Raw genomic sequence first — 14,897 nt, 5'->3', positions numbered from 1 at the left:
CTTGCTGTATCTTGCTGGGCTTTACTTAGCTGCTGAAAACTGTTGAACTATGAAGGAAAGTGAAGGTAACAGGTTTTTAATGCATTTGGAATCAGACTATGCAAATAGTTAGGGCTCTCTTACTCATTTCCATAATGGCTGTCTGAAATACTGATACTGATGCAAACTAGTTAGAAAGACTTGTGATAGGTCTTTCTGTCTCTCAATGATTGTGCTAGGTTTTAGTAACTGATTGATCTAGAGCTTGTCTACATGCACATAATAAATTGTACTGACCTTATAGTGCCTTATCTTGATACATCACTTACAACTCGTTTACAAGAGAAAGGACTTATTTTATACTTTAATGCAATATATCCAAACTTACGTTTTGCTCTGGTCTGCTGCCATCTATTTCTATTTGTTTGGCTTTGAGGAAATGGGGTGGGCCTTGCTGAGTTGCAAGTCTTGCAACTTTGCTCCTCTAATCCGATCATCTCCTGTCAGCAGCACCAAGCCTTAACTCTTCTTCCAACCTTCTGCAGCCACATTTCCAAGCCTTGTGTAGTTTCCCCACATCACTCTTTCTGTGTTGGAGATGGGGACAACAAAGCAATTCTGATCCACAAATGGTAGTTCACATCTTCAAATTTTTGCATAGATGCAGTTTCCTCTTTCTGCTTTGCAGGAGGAGACAGCAGCCTGCCGCGTCCTGCTAAAAGGATGACCTTGCAGGCATGTGTGGCTGCCCAGGGGCCCCATGTTAAAAAGTTTGCCCATTCCTATTTCAGCAGCTCTGCTGGCTGCCAGTCTGTTACTGGGCACAATTCAAAGTGCTGGTTATGACTATTAAAGCCCTAAGCGACACAGTTCCAGGGTATTTGGCTGACCGTATCTCCACATATAAACCTACTTAGGCCCTGAGATCTTCAGGAGAGTTCCTTCTATTGGTCCCACCTCCATCAAAAGCTCAGTTGGTGGGAACAAGAGAGAGGGCCTTCCTTCTCAATGTCTGCGTACAGACAAATATGTATATACAATTTTATCCCGTGCATGTTTGATGGTATTCACAAAAGTTACAATAAATAAAAATACTGTTCCATAAAAATGTGTGAAATTATAGCCATCATCCTGCATTAGCTTGGTGGATCATAAAGCTCCCCAAGCATCCTCTACCTTCTCTTTCCCCTGCTCCATGTGTTCTTAGCAAATAAAGAAATCAAGTGCCAAATTACCAACATGTTTGGGCTTTTTTGTGTTGTTTTGTGTGTGTGTGTGTATGTGTGTCAGGAGTGACTTGAGAAACTGTAAGTTGCTTCTGGTGTGAGAAAATTGGACGTCTGCAAGGACATTGCCCAGGGGACGCCTGGGTGTTTTTTGATGTTTTACCATCCTTGTGGGAAGCTGCTCTCATGTCCCCACATGAGGAGCTAGAGCTGATAGAGGGCGCTCATCCACGCTCTCCCCGGATTCGAACCTGCGACTTCTCGGTCTTCAGTCCTGCCGGCACAGGGGTTTAACTCACTGCGCCAGCGGGGGCTTGTATTTAAGCCTAAATACCTTAAGGCAGGGTTTCTCAAACTCTGCTCCTCTAAGTGTTTTGGACTTTAGCTCCCAGAAATCCCAGCCCAGCTTAATAGCTCTTAAGAATAGTGGGAGCAGAAGTCCAAAACATCTGGAGGAGCATCATTTGAGAAACTGCCTTAAAGGCACCAGATCCCATCTGATCATGAAAGCTAAGTAGGGTTATGGTTAATGCTTTGGTGGGAGACCAGCAGGTCCTGTAGGCTTAATTTCAGAGGAAAGAATTTGCAAAACCACACCTTTTAAAATCCTTTTAAAATTAATGGAGTCACCATATGTTGACAAGTGACTTGAAGGTGCGCACACACACGCGCGTGATTAGATTAATTTCCTTCAGAATATTCACACACTAATTACTTCCTCTCTGTCAGAATAAGCTGAGAACTCACCACACAGGAACACCTCTGGCTCTCAGCACACAATAATATTCCAGAGCTTGATATGGAGATACTCAACGGTCCTTGGCACCCTGTTTTGCTCTGAGTGGGTGCCAAGGACCATCGAGTATCTCCATATCAAGCTCTGGAATATTATTGTGTGCTGAGAGCCAGAGGAGTTCCTGTGTGGTGAGTTCTCAGCTTATTCTGCTGACCAAATACATGGGTGGTGATCTCTTGCTGAAATAGAGGTCCATATCTGGAGGCAAGGTTACACTCTTCCCTAAATTGTATTGCATTGAGCAGTTTTTCAGAGCTTAAATCCCTGGATCTGAATGCAGCTGTATTTGGGAAGGGAACATATCGAGGGATGATCATACTAAACGTAAGGCTTTCTTCAATAGTAATTCCAAGTTTTCACTATTTTCTACAAGTGATATGGTGTCACCTGCTTATCTTAAATTGCTCATGTTCCTTCCTCCAGTTTTCATGCCTTCTTCCTCTGAATCTAATCCTGATTTTTGCATTTAAATGCAATGGATAAGGTGATGGACACTTTGTCTGATGCCTGGCCAGTGAGAAACCATTCTGTTTCCCCATATTCTGTCCTAACAGTGGCCTCTTGTCCTGACCACACACTGCACATCAAGACAATCAAGGATTGATGCATGCCAGTTTCTCTTGGAATGATCTGTAGTTTTTCATGATCTGTGCAATCAAAGGCTTTTACATAGGCTGACTTTCTTCTGAAATTCTTTAGTTTCTGGGTGGTGGAGAAGGGAAAGAGGATGGTACTGAGTACAACTGAATGTGGGAAGGAAAAAATTGGGGAAGGGAAGAGGGATTCTTTCTCCTCTAAGATAAAAGAGAGGTTTGAAATTTCCTTTTTATGTGTATCTCTTCAGATTGTGTTGAGCATCTTTCAGTAAACTGGAAGTGGCAACAAAAAAAGTCTGGTGTGGGGAAATAAACTGCAAAATATTTATTTGGTATTGAATGATGAAAACAATCAAACTCAGCAATTAGCTATAAATGGAAAAAAATGAAAGTGTAAATACAGAGATAACAGAATAATAATATAAGTGAAAGCTGGCACAAAAGTCATTTTCCCAAAAAATTATCCAAAAAGCACATATATTATTAAGCCTTATATTGCATACATCTAAAAATTCTTCCAGTCCCAACTAGTTAGAGATTAAGTAGGCTGTACCACACCACAGACGTAAAGAAATTTAAGTGCCATGGCTCAATGCTATGGAATTCTTCCCTGTGAGAGAACTCTGGTGCCACAGCAAACTACAAATCCCAGGATTCTATTTGATGGAGTGTGGCAATTAAAGTGGTGTCAATTGCTATGAATCTGCAGTATGAATGGTCTCTGAGTTAGATGGCATCTATATCTTCTTCTCAATCAAAAAACTCTCAGAGTAGCATGTATACAATAAGGGTTTTTTAAATATATATATAAAGATTGCCATTGCCCACAGACATATAATTTTATAAGACACAACTCAAAATAGGAAGCAAGTAATCTTTTAGTAGGCTGGCTAAGACTGCATTTACATTTTAGAGTTAATACAGTCTGACATGATGTTAACTGTCAAGGAATCATGAGTTTTACAAATTCTTTTGTTCTCTAATAAAAAGTGCTGGTGCCTCACCAAACTACAGCTCACCTCATTCCATAGCTTTGCGCCATGGCAGTTAAAGTGGTGTCAAACTGCATTCATTCTACAGTGCAGATGCACCCCAAGCCATGCTATTTCCCAGACCATAGCTTTCTGTTGCTTGTTGCTGGAATGATTTATAGCTGTCATGGTTGAGGTGGACAGCCCTCAAGTAGATAGCCAGTTAAGGTATTCACCCATTCCTTTTCCTGCATTGGGATTTCCTCAAATATGCATGCTTCAGAAATTATTTGTGCCTCATCAAATTAATCTCATGTTTAATCCAATAAACAACAAAACATCAAAAAAACCCAACAAATTAAATGCAATGTAGCAAATTAAATGTAAATGTGCTATAGTAAGCAGATATCATGCAGCACTTAGAAGAGCACTACTTCAAAAGCTGTGATCTCATTTTATCTTTAGTAGAAATTAAAATCGATGCTTTTGAGCTGTGGTGTTGGAGGAAAGTGCTGAGAGTGCCTTGGACTGCGAGAAGATCCAACCAGTCCATCCTCCAGGAAATAAAGCCCAACAGCTCACTGGAGGGAAAGATACTAGAGACAAAGTTGAAGTACTTTGGCCACATCATGAGGAGACAGGAAAGCCTAGAGAAGACAATTATGCTGGGGAAAGTGGAAGGCAAAAGGAAGAGGGGCCGACCAAGGGCAAGATGGATGGATGGCATCCTTGAAGTGACTGGACTGACCTTGAGGGAGCTGGGGGTGGTAACGGCCGACAGGGAGCTCTGGCGTAGGCTGGTCCATGAGGTCACGAAGAGTCGGAGACGACTGAACGAATGAACAACAAGAAATTAAAATTAATCTAAGGAGGGGAGAAGAGAATGAACATTTCTGCAATTGAGCAGTTTATTTATTTATTTATTTACTTCGCTTATATACCGCAGTTCTCAGCCCAGGGGCGACTCACTGCGTTGTACAACATAGCAAAAAACAAGGTGCAAAATATAAGACACAGTATAAAATAATCCACAATTCAACATTATCAGAAAACATCCTCATCAAAAACATCATCATTACTACAAAACCCATTCCGTGTCGTCTCATTGCCAAAACCACAACCCAGTATCAATTTCCGTTGTTCATTCCTATGGTCAATTACCAATCATTGCACTTCTTGTTCAAACGCCTTCTTAAACAGCCAGGTCTTTAATTTCCTGCAGAATATCATCAGGGAGGGAGCTAGTCTGATGTCCACGGGGAGGGTGTTCCACAGCCGAGGAGCCACCACCGAGAAGGCCCTATCTCTTGTCCCCGCCAGCCATGCCTGTGAAGCAGGCGGGATCGAGAGCAGAGCCTCCCCGGAAGATCTCAAAGTCCTCGTGGGCTCATAGGTCGAGAGGCGGTCAGTTAGGTATCTTGAGCCGGAACCGTTTAGGCCTTTATAGGCCAATGCCAGCACCTTGAATTGAGCCCGGTAGCAGATCGGCAGCCAGTGGAGCTGGTACAGCAGGGGGATTGTATGCTCCCTGCGTCCCGCTCCTGTTAGTATCATGGCTGCCGCACGTTGGACCAGTTGGAGCTTCGGGGCCATCTTCAAAGGCAACCCCACGTAGAGAGCGTTGCAGTAGTCTAAATGGGATGTAACCAGAGCATGGACTACTGTGGCCAAGTCAGACTTCCCAAGATACGGGCGCAGCTGGCGCACGAGCCTAAGCTGTGCAAATGCTCCCCTGGTCACCGCCGAGACCTGGGGGTCCAGGCTCAGCGATGAATCCAGGATCACACCCAAGCTGCGAACCTGCGCCTTCAAGGGGAGTGCGACCCCATCCAGCACAGGCTGTAACCCTATACCCTGTTTGGCCTTGCGACTGACCAGGAGTACCTCTGTCTTGTCTGGATTCAATCGGTTTTTAAGTCACTGAGACTCACACATATTTTGTGCCTTTAGAGCCAACTTTAGCACAGCAAGTTAATCACGAGCTGCAGCTGCAATAAATCTTTCCAATCGAAAGACTGACCATTTGAAAATGGGTCAGGGTGAGCTCTCCCGCCCACCTAGCAGATCGAAAATAGCAATGTGCGTAGATGAATAGGAGTTGCATTAAGCAGGGAGGTATTTTCAGAGGAAAGTTTATGAACAAAGAAAGCTCTTTGGCAAAAAATAAAATGGAGCGGCAGAACCAACAGAACCGAGCATAGCCTCCAAAGATACCAAATGATGAGGAAAAGGCCTGAAAATATACCTCTATCTGTTATCTGTCTTGTAATTGTATGTTGTATGCCATATAGCTTGGCGTTTAATGTTTACTGTATATGTGTTCTGTGATCCGCCCTGAGTCTCCTTCAGAGTGAGAATTGTGGAATATAAGTACTGAAAATAAACAAATAAATAAATACATTCAGATTGAACATTTTTCATCTCCAGGCTTAACTCACTAGAGATTGGTTCTCGGTTTGTGGAAGGTAGCCAGGGTGGGAACAGAAATTAACAAAGCCAGTTTTCCATCATTTAAGATGTTGACATACCTTTGAGACACACCAATATAGAAAGAAACATTCCAAACCCACAAAGAAACTACTTGCAAGGAGTAACAACCTTTCCGTCTTTTCATTTGATTGTTCATTTGTTGCGTACCTAGAAAAGCCTTTACAGTACAACAGATACAGATACATTTTGCAATGTATCTGTTTCTAGAGAAGGGAGATGTTTATACCTGCAAACAAGCTGGCCTCTTTCTCAACCAGTTGCAAACTATGGCTCCCTTCTGCTGCCTGAACTTCTGAAAAGGAAACAGTAACATTATATCTATTACAAATGGACACTGGTGTGACATACAAGAAACAAACATAAAATATTTGCAAATGTCCAAACTTGCAAGTTCTTCTTGAGAGACAGACATCCCAGGCAAGTATATTTCCTATTGGTTGTAATGGCAAACACATTAACTATTGGGTGAGTCACTCTAGAGAGTCAGTCCACCGAGCAGTACTTGGAATTAAAAAGAAGCCATTCAATGTCACTTGGATATTTTTTCTTTTGTGTTAAATGAGCTGCTTTTGTCCAGTTGGTCGTAAATTCTGTTGTGTTGTTTGCTTTGTATCCTTGTTTTCACAAACAGTAATCCTTAAAAGGGACAGCACCAATTTTCAAAGTTTTGAATGAAAAGTTTTCCATTGCTCCGGTTGCAGATTGTCTCTCATTGTGTTGATAAATTATGTTAAAAGGGGATAAATCCAGGTTAAGAGCTTGCCTCCCCCCCCCCCACCACCACCACCACTCCATAGCACTTATCTAGTCTCAATTATGTGAAACATTTGTTGACGAAACTCACATAAACTAGGATTAAGTCTGCAAACAAGCAAAATGTCTGCACTGTTCCTGAGAAATTCTTAGAAGAATCTGGGTAGCTGTCCTCTTTAGCTTGGAATTAACCAGCACCAGAATGGCAGCCTGAGCATGAGAGTACAGCAGGACCACAAATACATCAGAAAATTGTTGTCCATCCCCAAAACTTATGGATGTATTTAATGTTTCCCCCACATAAAACAGTACATAAATGAATAAGAGAGAGAGCATTGTCTGAGCTGCCTTGACATGAGCTTCTGCTTGGATGCTCCTAAAACTTGACTTTTCACTTCTCATTCTGCGGATATGTCTGCCAAGTGACACAATAGACAAGATAGAACAAAATAAAACCACAAGAAGGGGACAAGTAGTACCGATAGCCAAAAATAAAACTTTGTCATAATCAACAGTCTGTCTCAGTGTCTCTTCTTGAGTCCTGTTTGCAACGCTGGCTGTTGTATTGCTCTGGAGTTCAAAAAGAAACTCATGGAATACAAAACACGAAATGGCCAAGGAAATGAGTAGGGATCCTAGCAGGAGACGGTGTATTAGCCATGATATCCTCATTTTGCACCACACAAGCAGGGAATTGGTGCTGTTCACTATCTTGATGCAATAGAAGAGAGAGAGCCAGGCAGTAAGCCAAAATCTGAAGAACGTGACAAAGAAAACAAAGAAAAAGATTGTTGATAATATTAAATGGTTGCTGCAGATAAACACATTTTCACTTATTACAGAGGTACTCTGTAAAATTATGGCAAAAACGTTGGATATTCCCAGAATCAGAAGGAGCTGCTCACTGGAAGCAAGGGTTCTGTATTTGATCCATTTTTGTATAATCACTGTAGCTATAAAGCCATTGGAAATGAGTCCACCCAGAGTCAAGTCAGCTGCAACTACGAGAAAGGCAGTAATTTGGAAAGAAAACATATTTCCTACTCAGACCCTTCTTTAAAGATAGCCTTTACTCACTCAACCAAAGTTGTTTTCTTGAGTTTGAAAGTGCAGGTAACAGATCTGTGCTGTGCCTTTAAAAACATAGTGAAATGAAATATTCATCGCATTATTCAAATTAATGGAGCTCCCATTTCCATAGTGCAACCTCTCTAACCCCTTTCCACAAAGCTTGTATCTTGGGCACTGGTGTTGATAGTGTCTAAATAAAATGGCCTGTCTCAGGAGTTTCTTTCTCAAAGGATAGTTCTTGATTTTGGTAGCTGTTGGATGGACAACTGTCAAAGTAAAGAATGGTAGAAGACAGAGGTATCATGCCTGAAATAAGGACATTTTCTCATGAAACGAGAAACAAAGAACTTTCATTGGGAGGTGCTGAAACTGGACTCCTCACTGTCCGCCAGTTGACATGTCTGTAGAGTGGCATAGCCACAATGATGGAGCCAAGTAAAACCACAAGGAAACTTAAAAAAATCCTCAGCAGGGCTCCTCTGGATAGACCAATAGTTCCAGTAAATATCGGTCTACTCAAGGCAGGAAAAGAGTGGACAACTGACTGTACAGGTAGTTCCCAAGTTACAAATATCCAACTTATTTTAAGAATGGGGGTGAGACTACAGGAAGTGAGAGAAATCTACCTCTCTTTCAGGAAATTCACTCCTGAAAGAGTTATCATGGGGAAAAGGTGTCTCAACTGAAGCTTTATCACCAATCTTTGTTTCCACAACAAGCCATTTTTTTCAAAATCCAATTATCACAGGGACAGAAAGTGACGTACAATTGCCTGAATAGGGGCATAGACATCAAAACAAGCACCCCAGGGGTGTTAACCCTTTCCTATGCTAGGCAAAGCATGTATGCATGTATGTGTGTGTATATATGTGTGTGTGTGTGTGTATGTATGTATGTGTGGAGTGACACTTTAAAAATGTACCTGTTCTGACTAACAAATTCAACATAATAACAAACCTACAGAACCTACCTGTTTGTACCTGTAAAAGGAAACAGGAAAAATCATAAGGCAATGAATTTAGGAAAAGATGATGATTTTAGGAAAAGATGATGCATTTAGGAAAAGATGATGACCTCACAACCTCTGAGGATGCTTGCCATAGATGCAGGCGAAACGTCAGGAGAGAATGCCTCTAGAACATGGCCATATAGCCCCAAAAAACCTACAACAACCCAAAGGTGGTGATGTTAATGGGGGGGGGGGGGGGATGGTAATCAACCATTCTTCAAATATGCAAAAAAAATTAAAGTGGTTTTTTTATATCTCTAGAAATCATGAGGTCCTCCAGCACAACTCTATGGTCAACATTCTGCAGAAAAATTAACCAGTAGTACTTAAGTTGCAGTAACAGTACACATACTAACACAGTATGTACAAACTATCTTCATCCACCAACCTCCAACTGTCATCAAAACCTCATCAGGCTACTAAAAACCTAGATGCAATAGTCTTAGCACCCTGTTACTGCTCCTCAATAACAGTGACCTCTCTGGTTAATCCTGAGACATCAATTCTTTTAGCAATTAAAGAAATGCTGAGTAATTTATACATTCTGAAACACATTAATTAATTAATGTACATCATTCTTTCCTAGCTCCTGGGTCAAAGAGACTCATGGTATTTTTTCACACAATGAGTTTTTTCAAAAGTCCAACCTTATAAGCCCACACAATCTAAAAAGGCGTAACACAGAAAGCATATGCTTTTTAGCATTGCAATGTAAAATAGTTTATGGCTGTGCAATATTATGGACATTCCACAATTGTTACAAAATGCTAACTTTGAAACCTTGTAGATTCTTCCTAGTTCATGTGAACCGTATAACATGTATGTGCCTATTGCTAGTGAATAGAAACATTACATATCTACAATTGACAAAATATTGTATTAAGGATTTCATTCCATTATGTTTAAAATGAAAGAGAAATCTTAGTGTAAAGTCTCCATGTTATGCACACCTATAAAAGGTTGGCAGATGACAGGGCCACAGTGCTTCTGCTCCAAACTCTTCTACAATTTCATTTTCTAAAATAGGGAATTTTATGTAGATCCAGGAAGCATTGGCTTCCATTTCCCACTATTCCCTCTTACTCTGCTATTATTTCTGGCTTGATTCTTAACTGGAAAAGTAGCATACGTGCACACCATTTGTTTGATAAGCCCTAAGTTACAGTGGTGAATCAATGGATCGCTTATTTGTCCTTTCTCTGGATTTGTCATTTTCCATTTCTGTGTTTAATATCAATTTGTACATTTACAACATAGTCCCATGAACTAGCTTTAGACACTTTGGCAAAATTTGACAACATCCTTCATTATCAAGGAATAAATTGAGAGAAGCCTCCTTAGTGTCATAAGATGTGTTGCTGAGTGGTGGCATTCACAAGTCCAATAAATAGTTGCTGTTCTTTGCTATCAAGTTGTCCTTGACTTATGTAGACCTAATGAAAAAAGATACCTGCATGATCCCAGGTCTTGAATAACATTGTTCAGGTCTTGCAAACTCAGCTGGACTCTCTTTTATTGAATAAATCCATCCTTAATGTGGCCTTCCTTTTCTATTGCTTTCAGTGTTTCAAAGCATTACCACGTCTTGTAGTATCATGATATATTCAAAATGTGATAGCTTCAATTTAGTAATTTTAAATTCTAAAGAGATTATGTGTGGACTTGGTCATAATCAGTTGCAGAGCATTCTCTTTTAGGTGGACGGAAAAACCCAGTATTTGTCATATAGTTTGCCCTATTATTTTTCATTTTTTTAAAAAAGCCAAATTAGTAACCTACCAGCTCAATTAAAAACATGGTCAGGATTTAGATGCTTTATCTATTTGTTTCTACCATTTTCTTCAATAGCTTACCCACTCCCCTGTTTACAATGGCAGAAGAAGGCACTATTTGTATTATTATTTTCCTGCCATTGCAAACTACAGATGTTGAAAAAACTGATAGTAACTGGAATCCAATCCACTCCTCCTCCCCCCATTCCTTCAGTGGACTATTCCGCCCTGATATCTATTGTCTCATCAAGGAAGTCTCATCATCCCAGGACCACTCCTCCCAATAGCAACCACTGATCTTTGTCCTCAACCACACCCAGTTCCTCACCCAGGAAGTCCCTGCCAGGTTAAAGGGAGCATACTCAGACACCAAAATTCAACACTGCCTGAGCTCTGCGAGTGCAGCATTGTTCCGAATGAAGCAGAGAGTGTTTGAGGACTGGGACATCCGTAGGGATACCAAGGTGCTTGTTTATAAAGCTATTGTCCTCCCAACCCTACTATACGCCTGTGAGACATGAACAGTCTACAGATGTCACATGCAGCTCCTGGAACGATTCCATCAGAGCTGCCTCCGGAAAATCCTGCAAATCTCCTGGGAAGACAAGTGGACAATTGTCAGCGTGCTGGGAGAAGCAAAGACCACCAGCATTGAAGCGATGGTCCTCCGCCATCAACTCCGCTGGACTGGCCACGTTGTCCGGATGCCCGACCACCGTCTCCCAAAGCAGTTGCTCTACTCCAAACTCAAGAATGGAAAATGAAATGTTGGTGGACAGGAAAAGAGATTTAAAGATGGGCTCAAAGCCAACCTTAAAAACTCTGGCATAGACACTGAGAACTGGGAAGCCCTGGCCCTTGAGCGCTCCAATTGGCAGTCAGCTGTGACCAGCAGTGCTGCAGAATTTGAAGAGGCACGAATGGAGGGCGAAAGAGAGAAACGTGCCAAGAGGAAGGCGTGTCAAGCCAACTCCAACCAGGACCGTCTCCCACCTGGAAACTGATGCCCTCACTGCAGGAGAAGATGCAGATCAAGAATAGGGCTCCACAGCCACCTTCGCATACACCCCCAGGTTACCAATCTTGGAGGACCATCATCCTCGGACTACGAGGGATCGCCTAAGTAAGTACTCAGACACAACACACGACTCAGGTTTTCCTGCAGTACAAACTTTATTAAGCTTCCCACAACACAAATTCCCCCAATCATGTGCTATAAAACATGAGAATAATAAATATACTTTGAACCAAAAATACAGTGAATTGTAATTTGTACCAATCAGAGCAATGTCAATTATTGTTGAATGTCTATGCAATGTCAATGTCTGTAAACAAAGAGCATGTCAAATCTGGCTATTTCTGCTGGCATCCTTCTTTGATCACTGAAGCAGTCAACTTCTGATTCTTTTCTGATCTCTGCATGTCTTGATTTGAAAACATTGGAGCTGGATGCCAGGAATGAACATCGGACAATGCTTCAAGCCGTTTGTATATGTGAGGACTGGGGTGGGTGGGGGGTGGTATAGGTGCGGACAATTTATTTATTTATTTATTTATCGTGTCATCGGCAACCATACCATTGTATTACATTTCTAACAAAACAAAACAAACAAACAGATAAAAAAACCCACAAATTTTGCAAACTTGGTAGTTGATTAAATGTTCTTTGACCAGTCCTGGCCACTTGGAGTGCCTCTGGTGTTGCCGCAAGAAGGTCCTCCATTGTGCATGTGGCAGGGCTCAGGTTGCATTGCAGCAGGTGGTCTGTGGTTTGCTCCTCTCCACACTCGCATGTCGTGGATTCAACTTTGTAGCCCCATTTCTTAAGATTGGCTCTGCATCTCGTGGTGCCAGACAATGAAACAATGCAATATGTAACACACAGGATTTAGGAATTGAGAAATCTTCTCACTGCACCACATTCTTTATTATTCCCTGCAGGCATGTAGCCGGGGGGAGGGGGGGAGGGGCTTGAGGGGCTTCAGCCCCCCCCCCCCCCGAAATTCTCATGATGGTTCGCGAAAAGGCCTTACTGGTGCATTATTTAAACTGTTACGTTTATTCATATCATGATCTGATCACCATACTCTAATATAGAAAGCTTGCAGTAATCTAATGGGGAGGTGTCCTGGCCACCAACTACTATGGTCAACTTATAGGCTGTAGCTGCCAGACCAGTCAAAGATGGCTAGTCTGCTAGAGTCAAGCTGCAGAATCAGGCAGTGAACTAACATGTGTAAGAAACATCAACCATTGTCCAGATAGATAAAATCTACTTCACAAAAGCACTGCTAGGTCCAGTGATAGGTCCTTTATAAAGTAGGTTAAATAAATCATTTTACAAAGCTGAAAACACAACAGAACTGCAATGCCTACGCAATTAGTTTGCCTGCATCTTGTCAATTGCTGTATCTGTTTCAATACAATTTTAAATGTCACAATTCTGTTCTCCAAACCCTGAGGTTATGAATTGCCACCAGACAGAGTTTGATCACACTCTGATTTCCATTATTCTTTGCCTCCTGTGCATCCGTTCAGTGACTGCATTTCTTAGAGTTATACTTTGCCATTTTCACATCACTATTTCAATTCAGAAATCCAGTGAATGGTCCTGCAGTGGGTGGAGGGTGCATCAGTTTTTGCCACATGAAGAATATTCTCTTTGAGATGGATGACCAATTGTGAACCAAAATAAGTGTGTTCTTTGTTGTGGCGTTTGCCCTGCCATACTTTAAAAGAAAACTAAATATCCAACATAAGAGCTTCTAAACTAGAAAGTGGCATGGCATGAGGGAAGAGACTTTATTTATCCTGTCATTAAGTTATTTGGATTCACACAGAGACGCACCAATAAGAAGCTTCTTTTGCATTAAAGGGAGCTTTTCTTCCTCTCCATCTCCATCCCATACAATCCCTGTTAATAATGGGTCCAAAAAAACTGGTTTCAATCAGGACTGTTAGAATATGGAAGGGTGAAATTTCCCTTTACTATACCTGTTCCAGTTCCTCTGCCAGCTACTTTGGTTTTCTAAAATTAAGTATGTCAAGCAATCTCATTATTTTTCAAAATGCACATTTGGCTCAACCTTCAAGAGATTTTTTTCTTTTAAGCAGCTGGTTAAACGCCTGCTTCAGTTTTGGGTTAGTGAAAATCAGTACAGCAGCTTGAGCAGGGGAATACATTATCATCACCACTGAAATAAAAGTCCTTTCCATATCCACTACTTGTGCAACCAAAGAAATGGTCTGTGCCATAAAATAGGAAACATAAAGGAATAAAAGGAAGATCACTATTCGAACTGCTTTAATATGAGCTTCTGTTTGGAGATCCTTAAAACTGGACGTGGTACTTGCCATCCGACAGACATGCCTAGAGAGTGAAGCAATAACCATGATGGAGCAAAATAAAACCACAATAAGGGGACTGCCGGAACCAATAATTAAAAATAAAAGACGGAAAGGACCCAGATAGTCTTTCAACTTTACTTGAGTGATGCTTGTAGCATTTGCTGTTGTGTTGCTTTGGAGTTCAATAGGAAATATCCTTACTGAAATGAAGGAAACAAAAAAGGAGAGGGCCAGAGACCCTATAAGAAGCCGGGGTATTAGCCATGATATCCTCATCTTGCACCAAAGAAAGAAAGCATGTGTGCTATTCACTATCTTGATGCAATAGAAGACACAGAGCCAGGCAGTGAACCAGAATCTGGTCACAGCGGCAAAAAATGTAGCAGGAAATATTTTGAATAATGGGAAGTTATTATACGTACCCCAGAAATATAGAATTGATAAAACGGTGCTGCAAATATTAGACAGAGCCAAGCTCAGAAAAATCTCTTCACTGGAAGCAAGTCTTCTGCATTTTGTCCATTCCCTGATAGTCACTGTCGCTATAAAGCCATTGGAGATGAGTCCAGCAAGAACCAAGTCAGCTACAGCTAGCAGAAAGACAAAGATCTGGAGTGAAGGCATGCCTCCTGTTGGTCTGGTTTTTGCAGCCCCTGTTATAAAGTGGTGTTTGTTCAAATGGCCACATTGACTGAGCTGAATTAAAGAGTAGGTAGCTGGTCTGTGGTGTCCTTTTTAACATACTTGGAATCACATAAACAGGCTTAAGGAAGATCAATGGAAAGCTTTCTGCAGGCTTTGCTGATGCAATCCACTTTACTTGTCTTGCTGACTGCTACTTGAACTGTTCTGAGACACAACTGCTGACCATATGTTTATTTTTGCT

At 41.4% G+C, this 14,897-nt stretch overlaps 1 protein-coding gene across 1 annotated transcript; it reads right to left on the bottom strand.

Moving 5' to 3' along the window:
* Positions 1-6,913: 6,913 nt before the first annotated feature.
* LOC132765595 (taste receptor type 2 member 9-like) lies at positions 6,914-14,635 on the bottom strand. Its single transcript, XM_060759874.2, has 3 exons — positions 13,750-14,635; positions 8,853-8,862; positions 6,914-7,226 (listed from the first exon to the last, which is right to left on the bottom strand). The coding sequence occupies exons 1-3, from the start codon at positions 14,633-14,635 to the stop codon at positions 6,914-6,916; spliced, it is 1,209 nt and encodes a 402-aa protein (XP_060615857.2).
* Positions 14,636-14,897: the final 262 nt, after the last annotated feature.

This window comes from Anolis sagrei, chromosome 2 (assembly GCF_037176765.1).
Source record: "Anolis sagrei isolate rAnoSag1 chromosome 2, rAnoSag1.mat, whole genome shotgun sequence".
Lineage (NCBI taxonomy): Eukaryota > Metazoa > Chordata > Lepidosauria > Squamata > Dactyloidae > Anolis > Anolis sagrei.
The sequence above is the reverse complement of the archived record's forward strand: the minus strand, read 5'-3'. Positions and strand labels throughout refer to the sequence as shown.

Excerpts from the sequence above, each read along its gene's own strand:
- LOC132765595 (XM_060759874.2), bottom strand. The coding sequence starts at position 14,635 with ATGCCTTCACTCCAGATCTTTGTCTTTCTGCTAGCTGTAGCTGACTTG.